Raw genomic sequence first — 24,597 nt, 5'->3', positions numbered from 1 at the left:
ATCCTTGAAGAAGCTGGCTCGCTCTTTCTGCTTCCGTTTGCTACGCTTGCGGATGCGTTCAGCTCTGCGGAGCCTGGATAGCCTTTGCCTGACCTCCTCCCACAGGACTTTCAGACCTTCTCTCTCTGGCTGGGTTGCCTTCCTCCAGTTCTTGCGGAGTTGTCGGCGTCTTCGCACAAGCTCGGCGATCTCCTTTTCCCTCCTCCCCATTTCCCTTGGGGCAGTCCTCTGCTTGGAGATAATTTCACCAAACCTGTCTTTGCAGGTCTGGTATATGATGTCCCCAAACAGGTTAAGCTTAGCTTCGGCACCTCCATGCAACCTTTCCTCCAGGATCTTGGTCAGGTCTGTATCCAAAGTACGCCATGCCTCTGCTTCATTTGCCTTTGGCCATTTGAGCTTGTTCCTTCTTGCTGGTTTCTTGGTCTCTGCTTGTGGCTCTGTTCTGTGTGAGATGGTAGAGATTGGGTCTTGGTGCTCACGTGGGGGCTCAGCCTCCACCGAGGGGCTTTCTTCCTCTGTGCCATCTGTGCTTTCAGCAACATTGGGTCCGTTAGCACTGTGGTTTTCTACCTGGCTTCTGGTCCCTCTTGTCTCACCCGCTGCCGCGGTGCAAGGTTGCTGTTGGCCTCTCTGACCACACTTTGCTTTCCCCTGGTGGATTCGCAGTCCCCTGTACGTGGTCACCTTTTCCCATCCGCAAGCACACTTTCGGAGGATCTTCTCCTCATTAACTGGAGTTCTGATGTTCTCGTTATCCGTTTCCGTTGCCATCGTCGTTACCGTGTGGTCCGTCATGTTAGGCCCATCTTTCATCCCGCCTCTCGGAGGGCCTGCGGGTTGTTTTCTTGATTTCTTCGTAGGCATTACATTAGGACAGGGATCAATTACCCAAAATGTTCAAAGAGCCATATTGGACCAAAAATACAAAAAACAAAGCTGTCAGGGGCCGCAAAAAATGTAAATCCTTGTATAAGTCTTATAATGAAAGCAACACATGATGTAAGTGTTTATAAGACTGCTAGCTCTTATCTGTGAGGCGGGTGCGGTATTTGGATTTTATGTTGTTCAAGTTTGAGAGTATCTGCTTGCACAGGTATTTGTTTTGTTTGCAACCGCCTGGCACCACGCCTTGCTGGAAAAAAATGTGTGTCGCAAGCTGACGCAAATCTTCATTGACAGAAATGTTGAAATGTAATATTTATTATTTGCAGAACATCCGTAAAATGAAGGATTCTCAGAGGGTGAGATAACTCACCATAACAATCCTGCCCATCCACTCCACCTGACAATTAAGGGACAGCGGAGTTCATACTCCAACAGGCTCCTTCAACTTCCTTCCCGCACTGTGCGATTCAAGAACTCCTTCATTCCACACTCCATCCAGCTGTATAATCACTCACCATACAGCAATAGATGACATCTGCCTATTACCTGACACCTGACGTGTTAGCTACTTCTCTTTGTTTATAATGTCTATTTTCTATTTCCTGCTGGACCTATTCTCTATTTTATGCTGCTGCTGTCATATAGACTTTATATACTGTAATATTGTACATGGTCATTGGTTTATATTGTATATATGTTATAGATATAATATATCTGTATATAAATTACTCTGTACACATATTATGTATATATTAGTATATATGTTAGATTTTTTATAGCTATATTAGTCTATTTATACCTGCATTGTCCTTTCCATCATTGTAACTGAGCTACTGTGTTGAACGATTTCCCTTGTGGATCATTAAAGTTTGTCTAAGTCTAAGTCTAAGTCTAACTCCTGGAAATTACTGGCTTAGAACTACCAAATTTATAGATGTGTGTGTCCAAGTTAAAGGAAATGGCAGGCTGTCTTCTTCTAATGGATTTATTATAATCTTTGCAAGCTGGGTAACATTTGCTGTGGTCTGGAACAACACGGCACACAAACAACTATCAAAAATGCAGCCAATATTACATATAGATAATGCGTCATGAGACATGCAAATATTATTAAAATAATATTTTTAGGTGTACTTGTTTTTTTTTTTTTTAAAGGCCTCGTGATCGAGTGACACCCTCCCCAATCCCTCCCCAATCGACACCCTCCCCAATCGACCCGTAGCTCGCGATCGATCAAACAGTAAAAGAGTGGGTTTTCTAACAATTAGGAAGGTTTGTGTCATGTTTGTCCTCCTACGTAAGCCATATGAAAACAAAACAAAATTCCCCCCCATCTTTTTCCATTTTTATACATTTTTGAAAAAGCTCCAGGGAGCCACAAGGGCGGTGCTAAAGAGCCGCATGCGGCTCTAGAGCCGCAGGTTGCCGACCCCCGCATTAGGACAATATTTATCACATTATCTATATACACCTTTATCTTGCTGAATAATGTTCTGTTCAATTACTCATTCATCTATTTGTTTATTTATTTATTCGTGTTAATGTAAAATCTATCTACACACTTATTAACTTTATTTTTACACATATTTATCCTTTTGTTTTACTATTAAAAAGTGGTCAAGTGACTGTTACGTACGGCGGGGGAAGGAGACGACACCACAGCGGGAATCATTTTAACTGGTTTGTTGAATCTGATGATGTGTTGGAGTGTGTATGCTACTCTAAGTGAATGGTGCAAGACTATGTGTAGAATTAACAATGTAAATGTTACCAGGGGTTGTTGTATGTGCGTGTTGGATGGATCCAGACCAGAGGAGCAAGGCAAGAAGGCAGTCCGTGGGCAAGAAGGCAGTCCGTGGGCAAGCGAGCGGTCAGGGGCTGGGGAGAGGCGACGTGGTCCGTGTCCAAGCGGGAGTCGAGGATCGAGGGAGGCAGTCCAGAATCCGGTGGGAAGTCGAGGCACACAGCTCGATCACGGGAAACAGAGGGAACACTGCGGGGAACACAGAGGACATAAGACACAGGCACAGGTAGAGCACAGAAAGAGCAAGTACGCGGCTGGAAGCCAGAGACGGGATCCTTACTACGGAGAGTGAACTACGTTCCGGCACTGTTTCTTCGGGTCCGCTGGTCTTTATCTGCCTAATCAGACCCAGGTGCGCTGATTGTCTGCAGCCGTGTAGGCGCGTGGCCGCGATGCGGGAAGAGCGAGCAGGGGCGTGTCCCGACGCGCTTCTAGCCGGCTGCGCTTGCAGCAGATGACATGCAGGATTGCGCATGCGCCGTGACACTGACCCATATGTTCAACACAGTTATTTTCTTCCTACTCCTTCCTTCAAATAAACTATACCATTACCATATTTGTTTGTATTGCATTTATTTCCAATAACAACACACTTATGGACTAATTAACAAGTTAAATGTTTGAAAAATGATGACAAAAAATCAATTAAAAAGCCATTACAACTTCACGGATTATGGAGAAAATTGTCAAAACAATACCATTCATCCATCCATTTTTCTACCGCTTTTCCAATACCATCAAAGAAAAAAGATGATGTAGTAATAATAATAGTAAAGTTACAGATACTGGTTTTGTTATTCATGATTACATTAACTATTGTTCAGTAATTGTACCTTTGAAATATTACGAATGTTTTTATGTAATAGTTTTAATTTCATTGTTACAAAATAAATGTAATGATTAAAACTTATGGTCATAGCTAAAAAACACGCAAAAAAACCACAGCTGTTAGTTCGAGTTTTCGTTAATCGATTAGCTTTGACTGAGCAACACCACCAAGCATTGACTCGCTCGTCTCCACCGCGCATGCGCAGTTTACTCCTGGCTGGGGCTGCCTATGTGGCTATGAAAGAAGTAGTCTCCCAGTGTTTGTCTTTCTTTGCGTTTACGGCGACAATGAAGCAGATAATTTTGGCTGCGTTTTGTTTTTACGTTTTTGCGAAAGCCGACGAAGACGCCAGACTGCCGAATAAATGTGAAGGTAAGACGAGCGGTGTGTTGTTTACGTTTAGCTAAGCAGCCGCTAAGTGGCGGTGTAGCCGCCGCCTGCTGGAGTGACCATAATTATGTTGAGAGTTTGCTATTAAAGTCGATTTAGAATAACTTCTCCGTCTGTGTCAGTGTGCAAATTTCTGACGGTGGAGCTCCAAGAAGCCCTGCAGAGAAGTGGCCGCTCCAAAGAGGTGCTGGAGGTGGGAGAAGTCCTGGACACTGGCAGGCGGAGAAAAAGAATCAAGTACAACACCTCGTAAGTAAATAAATAAGGACAACATTCACACTTTAGGGCCAATTTAGTGTTGCCAATCAACCTATCTCCAGGTGCATATTAATAGAAACATCATGATGGAATGCACATCTACACCACCATAATAACACACGTAGGGCCTGATCGGCACATGTACGGTAAAAGATGTCTAAGAGTATTTTTATATTAAATAAGGTAAAATATGTGTTAGATCATAGGGCAATGCGTATATTGTATTGTGCACTTATATTGCCATATATCAGCTACTGTGTGGAAGTGTGGGGGGACACATATAAGAGTAACATAAAGGCATTGTATCAACTACAGAAAGGAGCTATAATGATTATTCATAAAGTAGATTACTTAGAACACACTAACATATTATTTATTAATTCGGGTTTATTGAAATTACAGGAGCTAGTAAAGTTACAGACATGATGTGTCATGTTTAAGGCTAAAAGTAAAACATTACCAGCAAATTTACAAAAAATGTTTGTCATCACTTCTGAGAATGAAGAGCATAGAAGAAAATGTCATTTCCAACATCAGTATTCAAGGACAACTTTAAAACAAATGTGTATATCAGTGGTGGCGGTTAAACTATGGAATTATCTTTATAATGAGATAAAAGATTGTACAAATATATTCCAATTAAAAAAAATAAAAACAGAACAATAAAATCATATGGACAGCCATAAGTGTTTACATTTTGCTTTATATTTACTATTTTTTGCTTGGTTTTGTATTTGTTTTGTATCATCCCGTGAGGTGTATATTACTTTTTTTTTGTTTTTGTTTTTTTGTTCGGTTTGTACTTCATTAAGTTTTGCACTTGTTGTGTTTTTTTGTTTGTTTTCGTTATATTTGGATGTAATTGTTGGTTTATATGATATCATTAAGTAAGACTACGTAGTATGTTGAAGGGGGCAGGAAAATATAAGATTTTTCTTCATCCTGCTCCTTCTCATGCATTGGTGTGTAACTGTATAATTGAATAATTGTGGTATAATTGTCTATCGATCAAAGATGCACATCAATGAAGGATATAAATAAAAATGAAATTAAATTAAATGAATTATCTACTAAGGCCCCTTCTACACGAAGCTGGATAAGGTTATCCAGGGTAAATCCCACCTAACCTTATGCTTGTCCACACACACGCAATGGTCGTTTAAGACCCCCTGCCTCCCTCCGTCAGCCGGCGCAATGCGACTTAGTACGCATGCGTGGAAAATGTGCATTCTTTGTGTGCAAGTTCTTAAATGTAACTAATCTGAACAATATCCAGTGTTTTGGTATTTCAATTAACTGGAATTCAGTGTGCTGTGGGGCCCTATTGTAGTGAATCACACCTGAGCCATCATAAATTAATCAAATCTTTATTGGACACGAAAGTACACAATGTGACAAAGAACAATGACAACAATAAATCTAGCAATCTAGATATCTGGTCAGGACACTCCTCACTCTTTTGCCTTCACCTTCATTGTCCATTTGTTTTTGGTGACTTTATATACTCTGGACCTAGACGTTGAGTCTGTGACATAGATGGCGGACAATAACTGATACAGTCTGCTTTGCCAGTGCAAAAGCATTCACCGTTTTCCGTAGTCTTCCCTCGATGGCCAGGAAATACAAAGCACACGCTACCTTTTTTATCACATCCACTTGAGCTCGCATTCTCGTTGTCTCTCCTTCGACAAATGGACAGAGTTTTTCGGTAAGTAGAATCACAGCTGACCTGGACATTCGAAAGTTCTCTTGTCATCTGAGAAGTGTTGTATCCCAAATAGCTGCAATCGCTTTCTCTTAAGGTAGTCATGTGTGATTTCCACAAGCATCTGTACAGACGGAAGGAGAAACACGGGCATGTCTGGATGACTCGCCTCCATATTTCCAGTGGTTAGCTCCGAGTTACGAAACCGCTTTATTATGAAGCTGGCTGTGGCACGTTCTTTTTGATGTCACCTCCTGTGTGGGGCGCGGTCTTTCTGGCGTCACCTCCTGTGTGGGGCGCGGTCTTTCTGGCGTCACTTCCTCCCCGAACTCAGTTTGTAAACGATCAATGAGTCCACACAAAGCTAAGAGCCGGGGATTCAAGAAATACACGGCGCACTTACCCGTGTAAAAAGTTGTCCGAGGAGGGGAACCTTAAACGGTGATTTAGTGTAGCTGAAACGCGGCTTAGGCTAAATAATTATTTGTTTAAGGGGTTATCCGGCTTAGTGTAGACATAGTCTAATATCCAAACACCACACGCTAAACAGTGTGTGCAAACTATTAAAATAGCCTGTACTATTAGTGGGCGTATCGCTTGTGATCTTCAAAGACTGCATGTGTGGTGCAGACCGCCCTATTTAAATGGGGTTTTTGTGTGTACGGCCTGCTGTCACCATGGAGACACTCATTTACTGCACATTCATGTTATTGTGCTCTCAAACCTATGTGCGATGTTGTTGAACGTGCAGCACACATCTATATTATGTAGAACCTTTTTTGCAATATAGAATCGCAATCTAGACAACAAACTGTTTTTAGCTCGCTGATGCGAGCTCTGCAGGGAGCTGATGGACCGTCGCAACACCGCAGCGCATTCATGCGTCTGGAATGAGCCAATTGCAAGAAAATGCACAGCCGGTTATTTATGTAGGAGCCTTATGATAGTAATCTATTTTTTAAATGAAAAAATTAACTACATTTTAAAAAATGTAATTAAAAAAACTCCAGCAGACACCAAAACGCATCAATTGAATTTGTTTTAATCAGCCTCTCAAAAAGGCCCTATTGAGCAAACCCCAACTTGTTTTACCTATTGTTACATACCAATAAGATGACAAAAAGACATTTCAAAGAGAAAGTTATGATTGCCTTTAAAAATGATCTAAGATACTAAAGTTGGCACAATGTAAATATAGTTAAAATGACGTAAATGAACGACTACTTTCCTGATGCTGTATGACAAACATTGTCCATGGAAACAATTAAGTAGGAAGTAAAATAACAATCAATCATGGACGACAGAGATTGAAAATGCTTGCGACAAAAAATAACTACATTACTTAGAACATTTACAAAACAAAAGATCTATAAAGGCAGATATTAAGTACAAAAACTATAAGAACAAGCTAACTAGACTACTACACACATGTAGGAAAGAATGTTACAGTCAATTATTTGACAATCACAAAAACATGAGAGAAACATGGGGTATCCTAAATAGTATACCGTAATTAAAAATGGTGCTAAGAAAGATGACCCTCAATACTTCTCAGATGGAAACGTTAAAAACGTAAATATGAACAAAGTAGTTGAACGCTTTAAGAACTGGTTTGTAAATATTGGAACAAATCTGGAACAAACGATTCCAGATGTAGATGATGAGTCAGTTGAGGACTGGAATGACACAGTAGCGCAGACGGTAGAGTGGCCGTGCCAGCAACTGGAGGGTTCCAGGTTCGATTCCAGCTTCACCCTTGCTCCTGATAGGTCGTAGTTTGCAGCTTCCGCCATCAGTGGGTGAATGGGTGAATGTGATGTATATTGTAAATCGTTCCGGGTATCATTACAGTTATTGTAAAGGGCTGTATAAATACAGACCATTTACCATCTACCGGAACTCCCAACTCAATGTTCCTTAAGAATGTGACAAAACAGGAAATAATCATAATGGTAAACAATTACAAATTTAAGACCTCAACTGACTGTCATGGGATTGATATGGAAACCATAAAAAAAAGTTATTGAGGAAATTCAGTACCTTTAACGTATATCAGCAATCTATCGCAAATTCCCAAACGAAATGAAAATAGCAAAAGTTGTACCGATTTATAAGACCAGAGACAAACACCAATTTACAAAACAAAAGATCTTTACTTCCACAATTTTTAAATATTGTTGAAAAATTATTCAATAACAGATTGTACAAATTCATAAATAAAAGTGGAACACTCACGGTTAACCAATATGGATTCCAAGCTAATATTTCAACATCGGTGGCATTAATTAAAAATTACAGAGGAAATTACCAATGCAATAGAGTAAAGAGTATTTATGGATCTAACTAAATAATTTGACACAATTTATCATAATATCTTAATCAACAAACTAGAACGGTATGAAATTAGAGGGTTAGTCCTGAACTGGGTAAGAAGCCACTTAACTAACAGAAAGCAAATACGTGAAGATAGGTGAACATACATCAACAGAGCTAGGTATATCTTGTGGCGTACCCCCGGGACCAAAATTGTTTAATCTTTATACAAACGATATCTGTAAAGTTACAAAGGACTTAAAGTTAGTATTATTTGCAGAAGACACAGTTGCGTTTTGTTCAGGAGAGAACACACAGAAGCTAATACAAATAGTAACAGAAGAAATGAATACATTTAAGAGACAGTTTGACAAATCAATCAATCAATCAATGTTTATTTATATAGCCCTAAATCACAAGTGTCTCAAAGGGCTGCACAAGTCAGGTAAAAGGCAGATATCTGTTGCTGTATGGCGAGTGATTATACAGCTGGATGGAGTGCGGAATGAAGGAGTTCTTGAATCGAACACTGTGGGAACGAAGCTGAAGGAGCCTGTTGGAGTATGAGCTTTGCTGTCCCTCAATTGTCTGGTAGAGTAGGTGGGCAGGATTGTCCATGATGGCCAGCAGTTTGTCCAGTGTCCTCCTGTCCCTCACTGACACAAACGCCTCCAACTGCGTACCAATAGTTTGGCCGGCTTTCCGGATCAGTTTGTCGATCCGGTTTAAGTTCCTTTTGCTGGTGCTGCTCCCCCAACAAACCACTGCAAAGTACAGGGCACTGGCTACAACAAACTGATAAAATATCTCCAACAGCTTGCTGCACACATTAAAGGACCTAAGCTAGCTCAGGAAAAAGAGTCTGCTCATGCCCTTCTTGTAAACAGCTTTGCTGTTGTCCTTCCAGTCTAGTCTGCTGTTCAAGTGGACTCCAAGGTACTTGTACTGCCCCACAAGTGCCACCTCCCGGCTCTGTATCTTGATGGGCTCCACAGGAGTCATTCTCTTCTTGAAGTAGATGACCAGCTTCTTGGTCTTGTCCACATTAAGGAGCAGATGGTTCGCCTGAGACCACTACACAAAGTCAGCAATCAGTGTGCTGTACTCCAATTCCTGTCCCTCACTGATACACACGACCACAGCAGAGTCATCAGAGTATTTCTGCAGATGGCAGGACCTGGAACTATACTGGAAGTCTGAGGAGTACAGGGTGAACAGGAAAGGAGACAGGATGGTCCCCTGTAGAGCACCTACACCACTGACCACAGTATCTGACAGGGAGCTCCCCAGTCGCACAAACTGGGGCCTGTCAGGCAAGTAATCAGTGATCCAGGAGACAATGGATGAACTGAGCAACTTGTCACTCATCAGAATTGGCTGAATGGTGTTAAAGGCACTGGAGAAATTAAAGAACATGATCCTCACAGTGCCCTTCCCACCTCTGCTTCCCTCTCCCTATGGAGGGGGAGTTGCACAGGTCCGGTGGCCACGGATGAAGTGCTGGTTGTCCAGAGTCGGGACCCGGGGTGGACCGCTAGCCTGTGCATCGGTTGGGGACATCTCTACGCTGCTGACCCGTCTCCGCTCGGGATGGTTCCTACTGGCCCACTATGGACTGGACTTTCGCTGATGTGTTGGATCCACTGTGGACTGGACTTTCACAATATTATGTCAGACCACTCGACATCCATTGCTTTCGGTCTCCCCTAGAGGGGAGGGGGGGGGGGGGGGTTACCCACATATGCGGTCCTCTCTAAGGCTGCAGCTAACGATTATTTTTCTATCGATTAATCTATAGATTATTTTTTTCGATTAATCGGTTAATCTATAGTTTTTTTTTACGATTAATCTATAGATTATTTTTCCTTTTACCGATTATTTTTTTTATTCAAAATGAAGATGAAAAAATAAATGTAGGCCAGTTTTTTCAAAAGGCGTGGCTTTTATTTACAAAAAAAAAGAAGTATGGCCACTCAGTCAACATTGACAACAACATGACTAAATATTCCGTAACAATGTAAACATTTAAAACTTTTAACCTTTAACAAAATTAAAAGTAGCTTATTTGCTTTTTAATGTGCAAATATAAAAGTCAACATCCAGTGCAAATCTTAATATTCTGCAATAGTATAAGCATTTCAAAAGTAAAATTATTGCTTATTTTGCCTTAAAATGTGCAAAAATAAAGATAAACATCCAATTAGGGATGATACTCGTAACCGGTTTTCCCGGTTGTTCGATAAGAAAATAACCGAGTCCTCGGACTCGAATCCCTTTTTGAGAACCGGTACCCGTTATCGAGACCACTATAGTAAAGAAAAGAGTTGGTTCTTTATTCGAATCCCGTCCCGACCAGAAATGCTCCGTGTGACATCACAATAAATCAGTCACGTAGCTCAGTCATTAGGCGCAGATAGCGAAAGCAGGAAAACAATGGACGGGAAAAAGCGCTCCAAGGTGTAATAAAGTTCAAAACAAAAGGTATAATCCAATGAATAACTTTACTGAGAGATTTGAGCAGGGTACAAACTCATGAAGAACACTTTTACGACCCACCGGAAACATAGCAACCAGGCTAGCAACGCACCTCCTTTACGGCAGCTGGCGCAACGTTCTTAAAGCAACCGCAGCACATACATATATATACAACATATCTCCCTTTTTTAACTTTTGTTTTTCACACTGTATATGTGTTGTCTGTCTAATTATAAATAATGCAGACGAGGCGTGTTGGCTGAGTTCTTGACGTTTACTTTCACGGGTGACGACATGCAACAACACTTTTCGGGGCTACCGCGCATGCTCGTCACTCCCGTTGCATGATGGGTAGTGTAGTTGTTATATTCCCTAGCTCATAACATCTTTCCCCCTATAAAGAAATAATGTTAACTCAATAAAGTATTTCTTTTTTTAGCTTTAACTTTTCATTTTTTAGCATTGTAACCACATTTGCAAACAACTTTTCTCTTCATAGAATTTTCTTTCTTTCTTTACAGTGCAAAAATGTCAAAGCATCATAAACAGTTATGTCAAATAGCAGCAGAATTGCACTTTTTGGAGAGCTGTATTATTTCCAGTTTTTTGCCCAAGGGACTGATTTTATTTAACACTACATTATTATTTATACACCTATAGTGATCACAGAGACAGGTTGTTTTTGTGTTACTGTATATATTTCTTTTTCTGAAAAATCCCACTTAATATACTTTGGGTAACAACAGTCAATGTTTATTTTTTTATTTTTTTAGGGGGGTAACAGTCAATATTTATTTATTTATTAGATTAAATTGTTTTCTTATATAATAAAAGTGAGCTTTTGTTAAACCAAATATTGTGTGTTTTTTTCCATATACAACAACCTATCTGGACTCGATAAGAGAATCGATAAGGAATCGGTTCGATAAGAGGATTCGATAATAGACTCGAACTCGATAATTTCTTATCAAACATCATCCCTACATCCAATACAAAAAAGTGTAAAACGAAATATTCTGTAACAACAGTGTAAACATTTCAACAAAAGTGAAAGTATTGCTTATTTGCTGAAATGTGCAAAAATAAAGATAAACGTCCAATACAAAAAAGTGCCAATCTAAATATTCTGGAGCACTGTAAGCATTAAGTATTGCTTTTAAAATGTGCAAAATAAACATCCAGTCCAACACAGTTCACAATAACCAATTCTACTCATTCCAGTGAGTGACTAACAGTTGTAATGAAGAAAGGTTAGCATGTCTACATGCTCTGGTTCTTTTCTTGTTTACAATATTCCCAGCAGCTGAAAATAGGCGCTCAGAAGGGGTCGATGTGGCTGGAACTGAGAGGTAATTAGCCTTCACCTCAAGCCAGGACTGCGAGTGAGCTGAGCTGCAGTTTAAGTTTCTAGAAGGTCAACGGGCTCATAGTGATGTTACTAGTAGTTGACTGGGAGGTGTTTATTATCATTTGGGGAGAGTCCGCTGCCTGATGCTCACCTGCTAAACACCTATCTGCTCGACGCTGAAGCACTGACTACATGCGCTCTGAATACACACTGCTGATTGGCTGGTAACGCTCTGAATACGCACTGCTGATTGGCTGATAATGCTTCGTGTGTACCAATCAGATGGTTGTGTGGGTGGGACAATGCTGCGTGCTGAGACAGGCAGAAGGAGCGAAGCAGCTTGTTAAGACTTTAGCAGCTAAAGTTAGCTTTAGCTTAGAAACTCGTTCGGTACACCCCCGTACCGAACCGAAAGCCCCGTACCGAAACGGTTCAATACAAAACACGTACCGTTACACCCCTAGCAGATACAAATGACACATTCATGTTTTTGTTTAATGATGACAACGTATGCTCACGCGGACGATTGACTAGTTTATGGTTGATGGTTTTCTTTTCAAATGTTCGTTCATAGCCGTTGTGCTGCTATGATAGGCCATTTCCGCTCGACACAGTGTGCATACAACAACATTATTAGGCTGTGTATTGAAATACTTCCACACTTTTGACGACTTTTGGCGTGATTTTTCCCCCTCGCTCGCACCGCTCGCATCGTCTGCTTTGATCGTCTGCTTTGCGCTTCGCCATGACGGTAGTGTGACGTAAATATGCGACGCGTCGACGCACAAAAACGGCGTCGACGTATTTACGTAACCGATGACGTCGACTACGTCGACGCGTCGTTTCAGCCTTAATGATGACAACGTATGCTCACGCGGACGATTGACTAGTTGATGGTTGATGGTTTTCTTTTCAAATGTTCGTTCATAGCCGTTGTGCTGCTATGATAGGCCATTTCCGCTCGACACAGTGTGCATACAACAACATTATTAGGCTGTGTATTGAAATACTTCCACACTTTTGACGACTTTTGGCGTGATTTTTCCCCCTCGCTCGCATCGTCTGCTTTGATCGTCTGCTTTGCGCTTCGCCATGACGGTAGTGTGACGTAAATATGCGACGTGTCGACGCACAAAAACGGCGTCGACGTATTTACGTAACCGATGACATCGACTGCGTCGACGCGTCGTTTCAGCCTTAGTCCTCTCCAAGGTTTCTCATAGTCATTCACATTGACGTCCCACTGGGGTGAGTTTTCCTTGCCCGTATGTGGGCTCTGTACCGAGGATGTCGTTGTGGCTTGTACAGCCCTTTGAGACACTTGTGATTGAGGGCTATATAAATAAACATTGATTGATTGATGATTGATCCAGGTGAGAGTGAGCACGATGCAGCAGGTAGATAACAGCATCATCCACTGAATCAATTTAAGTGGACCCCGACTTAAGCAAGTTGAAAAACTTATTCGGGTGTTACCATTTAGTGGTCAATTGTACGGAATATGTACTGCACTGTGCAATCTACTAATATAAGTTTCAATCAATCAATCAATCCTACATGGGGCTGATATGCAAACTGTAGAGGATCCAGGGTAGGAGCCAACAGGGGTATCAGCTGATCCAGCACAAGTCTCTCGAGGACCTTCATGACATGAGACGTCAGGGCAACCGTTCTGAAGTCATTCAAGCCCGATGGGATAGGCTTATTGGGCACCAAGGCTCTTTGACCACTTTATAGAGGGTACCTCAACATGTAAACAGTACAGTATGTACTTTATCATGATATATGTAATACCCCTCACAGTATTCTAATCATTCATGCACACTAAAGCTGTATCAATATTAAAATATTACTCTGAATCACTTTTTTGCAACCACTGTGTTGTCATTTAGGGGTTGATTTCAACTTTATAGAGGGTACTTCAATGTGTAAACAGTACAGTATGTAATTAATCATGATACATGCCATGCTTCTTAGGGTAATCTAGTCATAAATGCACAGATAAGATGTGGTAATATCAAAATATTACATTGAATCACTTTTTGTCAACCACTAAGTGGTCGTTTAGGTAAATTTCAACTTTTTAAAGGGTACTTCAACAAGTGAACAGTACAGTAGGTACTTTTTTTTGATGAATGTAATACTCCTAAAGGTATTCTAGTAAATTATGCACAGATGAGATGTGGCAATATCAAAATATTACGGTGAATCACTTTTTAGCAGCCACTAAGTGGTCGTTTAGGTAAGATTTCAGCTTTTTAAAGGGTACTTCAACAAGTGAACAGTACAGTAGGGACTTTATGTTGATATATGGAATACTCCTAAAGGTATTCTAGTAAATTATGCACAGATGAGATGTGGCAATATCAAAATATTGCATTGAATCACTTTTTGGAACCCACTGCATTGCCATTTAGGGTTGATTTGAACTTTATAGAGGGTAAGTCAATGTGTAAACTGTACAGTCTGTAATTTATCATGATATATGCCATACTTCTTATGGTAATCTAGTCATTCATGCACAGATAAGATGTGTCAATATCAAAATATTACGTTGAATCACTTTTTGGCAACCACTAAGTGGTCGTTAAGGTAGATTACAGCTTTTTAAAGGGTACTTCAACAAGTGAACACTACAGTAGGTACTTTATTTTGATATATGTAATACTCCTAAAGGTATTCTAGTAAATCATGCACAGATGAGATGTGGCAATATCAAAATATTGCATTGAATCACTTTTTGGCACTCACTGCATTGTCATCTAGGGTTGATTGCAACTTTATAGAGGGTAAGTCAATGTGTAAACTGTACAGTCTGTAATTTATCATGATAAATGCCATACTTCATAGGGTAATCTAGTGATTCATGCATAGATAAGATGTGTCAATATCAAAATATTACATTTAATCACTTTTTGGCAACCACTAAGTGGTTGTTTAGGTAGATTTCAGCTTTTTATAAGGTTCTTCAACAAGTGAATAGTACAATAGGTACTTAATTTTTATATATGTAATACTCCTAAAGGTATTCTAGTAAATTATGCACCGATGAGATGTGGCAATATCAAAGTATTGCATTGAATCACTTTTTGGCACCCACTGCATTGCCATTTAGGGTTGATTGCAACTTTATAGAGGGTACTTCAATGTGTAAACAGTACAGTATGTAATTTATCATGATATATGTCATACTTCTTAGGGTAATCTAGTCATTCATGCATGGATAAGATGTGTCAATATAAAAAAAAATACGTTGAATTAGGGCTGGGTGATATATAAATATACTCGATATATCGCGGGTTTGTCTCTGTGCGATATAGAAAATGACTATATCGTGATATTCGAGTATACATTCTCAGTTGCTTTTAGCTGCAGGCATTACACTACAGGCTCTTCCCACTCTTTCTTGTCTCTCCTTCTCACAGAGACTTAAAGGCCTACTGAAATGCGATTTTCTTATTTAAACGGGGATAGCAGGTCCATTCTAAGTGTCATACTTGATCATTTCGCGATATTGCCATATTTTTGCTGAAAGGATTTAGTAGAGAACATCGACGATAAAGTTCGTAACTTTTGGTTGCTGATAAAAAAGCCTTGCTTGTACCGGAAGTAGCAGACGTTATCCGCGTGACGTCACCGGTTGTGGAGCTCCTCACATCTGCACATTGTTTACAATCATGGCCACCAGCAGCGAGAGCGATTTGGACCGAGAAAGCGACGATTTCCCCATTAAACAAGCGCACCTTCTTACATACGTCACATACGTATACGCCCTCGCGGAGCAGAGAGGGAGCAGCATGGGGAAAGTTAGCTGTGGTGCGAGTGGTAATACGAGAGAAAGAAGGTGCGAATCTGGTAACAAATGAAGGAAGACTTAATTCCCAAGAAAAACAGCACGGGGTCCATCGTCTGGCGGTGGTTTGGCGTCAAGTGGGAGTATGTCGAACAGACAACCGTCTTTTGTCAAGTGTGGAGCAAAAGCGTTGCTACAAAAAGTAGCATTACTGCTAATATGTAACATCATTTGAAAAGTCACCTGCGAGAGAATGAAGAGTGCTTACTCCGCATGTCAACATCTCCGTTCGGGGCCACACCAACAAAATGCAGAGGCAACCATTTCCACATCAACACCGTATGAAAAAAAACAACAACATGAGATAACGTCCGCCGGAACCTTCCACATAGCGAAGGACGTACACTATTTGATTTCCTATTATGCAGCTCATTTTTATTTGACAGTTATTGAAATATCTTGTGTGACATCATGCACAAAAGTGCACTTTATTTGTTTTAAACTATTGTAGTGGCGTTCTGTACAAAAAGTGCACTTTAATTTAGTGTTGTTTTGATATGTCATCTTAGTGACATCATGCACAAAAGTGCACTAATAGCTTGTTTTAAAATGTCTCTGACAATCTTGCACTTTCTGTTTTGAAATGACATGAATGTTTGTGCCACTGCTTAATCACTGTTTAATAAATACACTTTTGTTAAATTGACTTAGTTGTGATTTCCCTCTCTGCATGAAAGTTTAAAATGAGCATATATTAATGCAGTATGAACAAGAATGTTTTAATGTAGACACATAGAATCATCATACTGCTGTGACTATATGCATCAAGTGTTCATTCAAGGCTAAGGCAAAATATCAAGATATATATTGTGTATCGCGATATGGCCTAAAAATATTGAGATATTAAAAAAAGGCCATATCGCCCAGCCCTACGTTGAATCACTTTTTGGCAACCACTAAGTGGTCGTTTAGGTAGATTTTGGCTTTTTAAAGGGTACTTCAGTAAGTGAACATTACAGTAGGTATTTTATGTTGATATATGTAATACTCCTAAAGGTATTCTCGTAAATTATGTACAGATTAGATGTGGCAATGTCAAAAATATTGCATTGAATCACTTTTTGGCAACCACTGCATTGCCATTTGGGGTTGATTTGAACTTTAGAGAGGGTATTTCAATGTGTAAACAGTACAGTATGTAATTTATCATGATACATGCCATGCTTCTTTGGGTAATCTAGTCATTCATGCACACATAAGATGTGGCAATATCAAAATAATACGTTTAATCACTTTTTGGCAACCACAAAGTGGTTGTTAAAGTAGATTTCAGCTTTTTAAAGGGTACTTCCAACAAGTGAACAGTACAGCAGGTATTTTATTTTGATATATGTAATACTCCTAAAGGTATTCTAGTATGTTTGTAATTTATGATGATAAATGCCATACTTCCTAGGGTAATCTAGTTATTCATGCACAGATAAGATGTGTCAATATCAAAATATTACATTTAATCACTTTTTGGCAACCACTCAGTGGTCGTTTAGGTAGATTTCAGCTTTTTAAAGGGTACTTCAACAAGTGAACAGTACAGTAGGTACTTTAATTGGATATATATATGTCTTAATTAGATTATCCAAAAAATAGTGCTCGATACCGCGGTAGAGCACTATCCTCAGGAGGATTGAGGTAAACCCCTCATGAAACAGGCCTGTAGAGATGAAATAGTCTTATGATTTTTTCCCACACATACATATATATATATATATATATATATATATATATATATATATATATATATATATATATATATATATATATATATATATATATATATATATATATATATATATATATATATATATATATGTGTGTATATGTATATGTATATATATATATATATATATATATATATATATATATATATATATATATATATGTGTATATGTATATGTGTATATATATATATATATATATATATATATATATATATATATATATATATATGTGTGTATATATATATATATATGTGTGTGTATATATATATATATATATATATATATATATATATATATATATATATATATATATATATATATATATATATATATATATATATATATATATATATATATATATATATATATATATATATATATATATATATATATATATATATATATATGTATGTATGTATGTATGTGTGGGAAAAAAGTTGGGTTGATTTGAACTTTAGACAGAATACTTCAGCAAGTGAATGGGTGAATGTGGAACTAGTGTCTAAGCGCTTTGAGTACCTTGAAGGTAGAAAAGCGCTACACAAGTATAACCCTTTTACAACCCATAGGGATGCCACAAATGTCAAGTGACATGCACATAGACCTTCTTCCACTCTGCTTTCAGGGAAACACGCCTAATGGAGGCCATAGACAACATATGCGAGGGCATCCTGCAGTACAGTGTCCACGCAGAGCGGCCAGGCAGCCTACGCTACGCCAAGGTCACCTGACCCTCTCTCCCTGCGCCATGAACCCTGCTCAGGTGCGTGTTAATGTGGTGTAACTGGACGTGATGCTGCTGGATCATATGCCGCCAGGGCTCAAGCCAGACCATGGACACGCTGAAGAACCTGGTCCACAAGGGGGTCAAAGTGGATCTGGGTCTGCCTTACGAGATGTGGGACGAGCCCTCCGCGGAAGTGACTGATATGAAAAAGCAGGTAGACGTTTAGAAGTAGAAGCACAGAACGGGTTAATGTTTAGTGAATCTGTGTGCGTTGCAGTGTGAAACCATGTTGGAGCAGTACGAGGAGGTGGTGGAGGACTGGTACTTCCACCATCAGGACCACAAGCTAGAAGACTTCCTGTGTGGGAGTCACGTCCTGGGAGCGTCCGAAAAAGGTTGGGACACGGCTCAAACGGTCCGGTGGTGTTCGCCGCCGCTCATTGTTTGTCTTCTCTGGTGAAGAATGTCTCACGGAGGTGTGGAAGGGAGACCCGGGGACCAAAGGAGGCACGGAGGAGGTGGCGAGCGCCAAGACGCACGACAGTGGCGAACTTTGACCCGCACAACAGCAGAGCGGTGTTGCAATCACATCTGGACATGTCTTTCCGACAGGCTCCGCCCCCTGAGGCCTCCTGGCCGAGCCGGCGGTCACGCTTGATTAGCGCTTGGGAGGATGATGTCTTCGCTCAGCTATTTCTGCTGGGTTTTTTTTTTTACGCGTTAATACCGAGATTTACTGTCTAAAAAGTGAAGTGGTGCAGCTTTTTCACACATGTATAAAATATGTACCCAGAAATGCAATATGTACAGTTTTGACATTTTAAATAAAGACTTTTTCTCACTTTTCCCACTCCAAAACCTACCCAGAACAATAACCGCAATCATTCGGGTGAGCTATACTTTAGAAGGTACCATATTAATATTAGTGTATTTTATTTATACATTATTTAGCAGATTACTTTAAAATATGTTTTTAAAAAATTGTAAATACAAAGTAAATGCATAAAGAACAGTATAGAACAGGGGTGGGCAATTAATTTTTACCGGGGGCCGCATGAGCAACCCGAGCACTGCTGGAGGGCCACATCGACAATATTTCAATAAAATTTTGCTCAATATTATTTTTGATATATACCGTAAGATAAATAATAATAATAATAATTAATAATAATAGTAATACTTCAACATAGTGTGTGTAACAGCAGTCCATGACTAATATAAATAAATTAACATTAATAATAAATGACAGTAAAATAAGCACACGTATGACTGAGGAGTCATAGTGTTCCGTCAGACTACCCCAGGGCAGCTGTGGCTACGAAAGTAGCTTACCACCACCAGGTGTGAATGAATGATTGGTTTTTAACATGTAAAGCGACTTTGGGTACTTAGAAAAGCGCTATATAAATCCCAGGTATTATTATTATTATTATTAGTGTAACTTTGTGTGGTGTTTGAGTTGTCCGACTTTTTGTGTGGCCATAAACGCACCAGTGGTTTAGTGCTATGCGTGTTGGTGACAAGTTGGTTTTGGCCTGGTTTGTACGGCAGAAAATGACTAGTTTTTCGAGATAGAAGTGTTTTACTTATGTTTTTGGTGTGGTTATGGCAGAATATAAACAGTTTTGCTCAATAAAGTGATCGATATAATTCCTGGCCTCGAAGCATCTCGATAGACGTTACAATAATTGAACGGTGTTCAATTGAACGGTGTTGACGAACACCGTTAGGGCCGCTTGTTGTCACTGTCACTCAAAGTTGCATTGCAAAATTACATAGAATAAATATGTTTATTTTGTTTAGAATTCAGATGGGATTTGATTTGGTGTGCGGCATATATTTGCTGCGCGCAGCAGACGCTTGAGCAGTACGCAATTGCGCAGGCACGCACCTTAGAGGGAACGTTGCTTGGCAGTCCATGTCTTGTTGGAAACACGCCATTCTTCATCAACTTTTCTCTTTTTAGCGTCTCGGGTGTAAACCGTGCATCACTTGTTGCTGCATGTGCACCTTCACTCGCAGGTTACACACGGACACACGCCCATAAATAATAATTTTCAAAATAAAAGCAGCACAGTTGTATTGCGCGCACGACATAGATGTTTTTTCAACTTTATTTTGTAATTAATGATTGCAGCTGTTCACATTCACTCACAATCACGCGCACGCATACGTCCACACGGAAGTAATACAAATAACGATTTTCAAAACAAAAGCAGCACCGTTGTATTGCACACTCGATATAGATACTTTTTAAAATTTATTTTGTAATTTATAATTGGCCTCACGCGGGCCGGACAGGGACGCACAAAGGGCCGGATGTGGCCCGCGGGCCGCAGAATGCCCAGGTCTGGTATAGAAGTACAACTTTGATGAATTGAAATAACTGCATTTTTTTATTTTATTTCTCTAGGCAGTGCCAAAAGCAGCCACAAGAGGGCGCCACAAGGCCGAACTATAAGCCATACTTGCAGGTACTGGAGCTTTGGAATATTTGTAAGGTTCATCATCAGTCAATAGTTTGTATTATTTATGATTTATTTTAAAACATTAGGTTTGTTAACTGAAGCATTGCATGTGTTGTGATAATTAAACAATGGGATGCATGCGTCTTGCATTTTATTTCAGTTAATGACATATTTTCTCATGCATTGTTTTTGAAATAAGCTGTAAGTAAAAGAACGACTTTACAGCACCAAAGTGCAAAATTAATTTTCATTTTTTTTCGATTGGCCTTTTAATAATACAAATTCCCCTATGATGTCACATATTTGTAACCTCAACCACAAAGCTAAATTGTTTTTATAATTTACACTTTTGTGTTTGACTCAAATAAGTGCAAACTCCAAACAAGCAGGTGTCCTTTCATCTCTCAAAAGAGGAAATAAATATATATTTTTTGGTTAAAGATGACAAATATAGTTTGGCACGTGCAAGGCGTTCCTTGCGTCCAACAAAGCTTGAAGGGCTTGCATGGATTGACCTTCACTTCCTTCCCTGCACGCAAAAAAAAAACCCTCTAGAATTGTGATTGTTTGCGTAGCCAAAAGTGCACTTTGACGACAATCCCGCCCCCCAATTTGCTTCATTTGCTTCATTGCACTTGTCCGGCGTCCAAGCAAAGCATGTGTGGAGCGCCCTGCAACTGGCAGACATGCGTGAAGCACACCTGGGGAAACATTCCTCCAGGGGAGCCATCCATCAGTTTTATGGCTTTCTCTGGGAAACTTTCCCTCCTCGCCAATCAAGTCTTCCCATCCAACCTTCCACCTTGCATTTCCATCTGCATCAGCTTTGCTTCACATCTGACAACCATCCTGCGCGCCAATTAGCTCGCAATTCCACTCAGGGATAATTGGCGCATAAGTGGAGCAAACAAGAAGAGACGTATTGTGTATAATAAACATGCTTTAACTTTTATTTATACCAAACAAAGTGTAGAACAGTTAACTTTTTTATCTTTATTGTTGTATTTCGGCAGAAATGTTTGTAAAAACAAAAACAAAACCTAATATACAATTCTAAATAATGCTTTTTTTGCATATATACTGTATTTAATTTTGTAAAATATCATGCAGCCATAGTGAAAATATCCAAAATAAATGCAACAAGGCCAATATATTGGGGAAATTCCTAGCAACAGCTGACAACTGGAAAAACATAAAATAATAAACATACGGTTTAAAATATGATATAACTACACAAATGTTAAATAATAGTCCATGCACCTTAATGCTCCAGAACAGGACAGTATTGTTAATTAAATGTCAGAATATATTAGCACGACTGATTATATAAATATCATTGTAAAAAAATTGTAAAACAAACTTAAGCGTACAGTACTTTTACCACACCAAAAATTAACACAGAAACCAATTGGATATGATATCAATGCATATGTAAATAAATGCACAAACCTATTGGACTCCTGCAGGGACCACTTGTGCGTCCTTTGGCGCGGTTCTCTTGTATGCGCACGGAGACCTGCACCTCCCAACAGGTCCCCGTTATTTTTCCCCGAGAAAAAAACCCCCCACGTCCCGCAGCTCTTCCTCCTCCTCCTCCTCCTCCTCCTCCTCTTCTTCTTCTTCCTCTGCAGGCCGGCAGACGCTCCGAGGCTGGTTTGCGTGAGGACACGTCCGTGGACCGGCAGGAGAAGGATCTTCTCTGAGGACACACATGGTGAGCTTATCTTTCACTCTTGCTTTGATTTATTTATTTCACTGCGATTGATGTGTGGCCCCCCCAAAAAAGGTAGGAATCTGATTCAATCAAATAGTTCCATTAAATATTGTAATATCCAATAGCTAATACATTGTCTCAGTTATTCAAACATAACTCCTAAACCAAACATGCAATATGTCTAATAAGGCCTGTATTATTGTATCTTTGTGAGTTTTACTAGAAACATGTGCTTTTGTAAGGTTTGCAAGCAGAAAAAATAGTTTTTTACTCAATATAACTGTATAACTTTCATACTAAATATGACAGTTATTCAAACATAACTCCATGAAATATTGTAATATCAAATAGCTAATAAATTGTCTCAGAGTCTCAGTTAGTCAAACATAACTCCTAAACCAAACATCCAATATGTCTAATAAGGCCTGTATTATTGTATCTTTGTGAGTTTTACTAGAAACATGTGCTTTTGTAAGGTTTGCAAGCAGAAAAAATAGTTTTTTACTCAATATAACTGTATAACTTTCATACTAAATATGACAGTTATTCAAACACAACTCCATGAAATATTGTAATATCCAATAGCTAATAAATTGTCTCAGTTATTCAAACATAACTCCTAAACCAAACATGCAATATGTCTAATAATGCCTGTATCATTGGCGTTGTTAGGCCTATTTTAGGGGGCTCAAGCCCCCCTAAAATGTTCTTAAGCCCCCCTAAATAATTTGGTGTTTAAAAAAAAAAAAAAAAGCTATTTTTTTTATTTATTTATTTTTTACAAATACATGCCGACATATTCATTATAAAGTGGCCCGAATATGAGTTTAAATAGATAATCATATAACCTGTCATTATTCACTCAGTTTCCCCTCACTTCATAGGTAAGGTAGAGAGCCCCTTTAGTGCGTCGGTATCCAATCCATTCCACTTGTTCATATAGAAAATGCCCACATCACTCAAATTCCAGTCCGCATTTTCTCTGCGACCTTGCTTGCGGTCCTGCAGGTGTACGAAGCACATTAGCACACAGCACTGCAGAACAAAAACCTTGTGTCTGCAATTGTAAATAATTTAGTTTTTAAGTTTTGTGTTTCTTGTAGAATCTATATAAAGTAATATACATTAGCCTATTGTTAAAATAATGAAAAAAACATCATTAAATATATTTGTTTTATTGTATTGTTACATTAATAGCTGTTGTATTATTATAGGATGGCTTGTTAAACATTTCATAGGATTTTCAGAGGGAGGAAAAACCAAGACATTTAATTTAAAATGTAAAATGAATAAATACATAAAAAGAAAAAGAAAAAAAATGGTTAAAAGCCATCGTCCCGGGGAGCATTTAATTTCGTCCCGTGCATTTTTTTTTACCGTCCCCGGGACAACGGGACTGCGTTAATCTCAAGCCCTGGAAGTTACATTTTATTGTTTGCATTATTTGTTTCAGCATTGCACTTTGAAGATGGTCCCTCAGCTCTTTGACAGCTTTGGCTCTTTTTCAGATCAGCAGACGGACTCTAAGTCTTTCTTATTTACAGTATATATAAAAGTTTCTCATTTCTATTCAGACTTCCATATATATTTAATTTCCTTAACGGCTTGCCATAATATATATATACATATATATATATATATATATATATATATATATATATATATTATATACAAGCCAAATTATCCCGATCTCAGTTATTCAAACATAACTCCTAAACCAAACATGCAATATGTCTAATAAGGCCTGTATTATTGTATCTTTGTGAGTTTTACTAGCAACATGTGCTTTTTTTCTGCATTATCTCAGGATTCTAAGAACATTACTGCCATGTTGAGTAAAAAAAACATTTTTTTGTGTTTGCAAACCTTACAAAAGCATATGTTTCAAGTAAAACTCACAAAGATACATTATTTCAAACATGCAAAATGTCTAATAATGCCTGGAATAATGTATATTTGTAAGTTTTACTAGAAACATGTGCTTTTGTGAGGTTTGCAAACACAAAAATTAGTTTTTTACTCAATATGTCAGTATAACTGTCATACTAAATATGAACGTTATTCAAACATAACTCCAAAACCAAACATGCAATAAGTCTAATAATGC

At 39.0% G+C, this 24,597-nt stretch overlaps 1 protein-coding gene across 1 annotated transcript; it reads left to right on the top strand.

Moving 5' to 3' along the window:
* The first annotated feature begins 3,729 nt into the window (after positions 1-3,729).
* On the top strand, positions 3,730-19,153 carry cnpy4 (canopy FGF signaling regulator 4). The gene is made up of 6 exons (XM_062067027.1): positions 3,730-3,893; positions 4,034-4,160; positions 18,207-18,303; positions 18,400-18,522; positions 18,586-18,703; positions 18,771-19,153. The coding sequence occupies exons 1-6, from the start codon at positions 3,758-3,760 to the stop codon at positions 18,863-18,865; spliced, it is 696 nt and encodes a 231-aa protein (XP_061923011.1). The 5' UTR covers positions 3,730-3,757; the 3' UTR covers positions 18,866-19,153.
* The last annotated feature ends 5,444 nt before the right edge of the window (positions 19,154-24,597 follow it).

This window comes from Entelurus aequoreus, linkage group LG12 (genome assembly GCF_033978785.1).
Source record: "Entelurus aequoreus isolate RoL-2023_Sb linkage group LG12, RoL_Eaeq_v1.1, whole genome shotgun sequence".
In the NCBI taxonomy this organism is placed as follows: domain Eukaryota; kingdom Metazoa; phylum Chordata; class Actinopteri; order Syngnathiformes; family Syngnathidae; genus Entelurus; species Entelurus aequoreus.
The sequence above is the reverse complement of the archived record's forward strand: the minus strand, read 5'-3'. Positions and strand labels throughout refer to the sequence as shown.

Coding starts and splice junctions, on each gene's coding strand:
- cnpy4 (XM_062067027.1), top strand. CDS start 3,758: ATGAAAGAAGTAGTCTCCCAGTGTTTGTCTTTCTTTGCGTTTACGGCG. Junction 3,894..4,033: donor ACTGCCGAATAAATGTGAAG/GTAAGACGAGCG, acceptor CGTCTGTGTCAG/TGTGCAAATTTCTGACGGTG. Junction 18,523..18,585: donor TGACTGATATGAAAAAGCAG/GTAGACGTTTAG, acceptor TGTGCGTTGCAG/TGTGAAACCATGTTGGAGCA.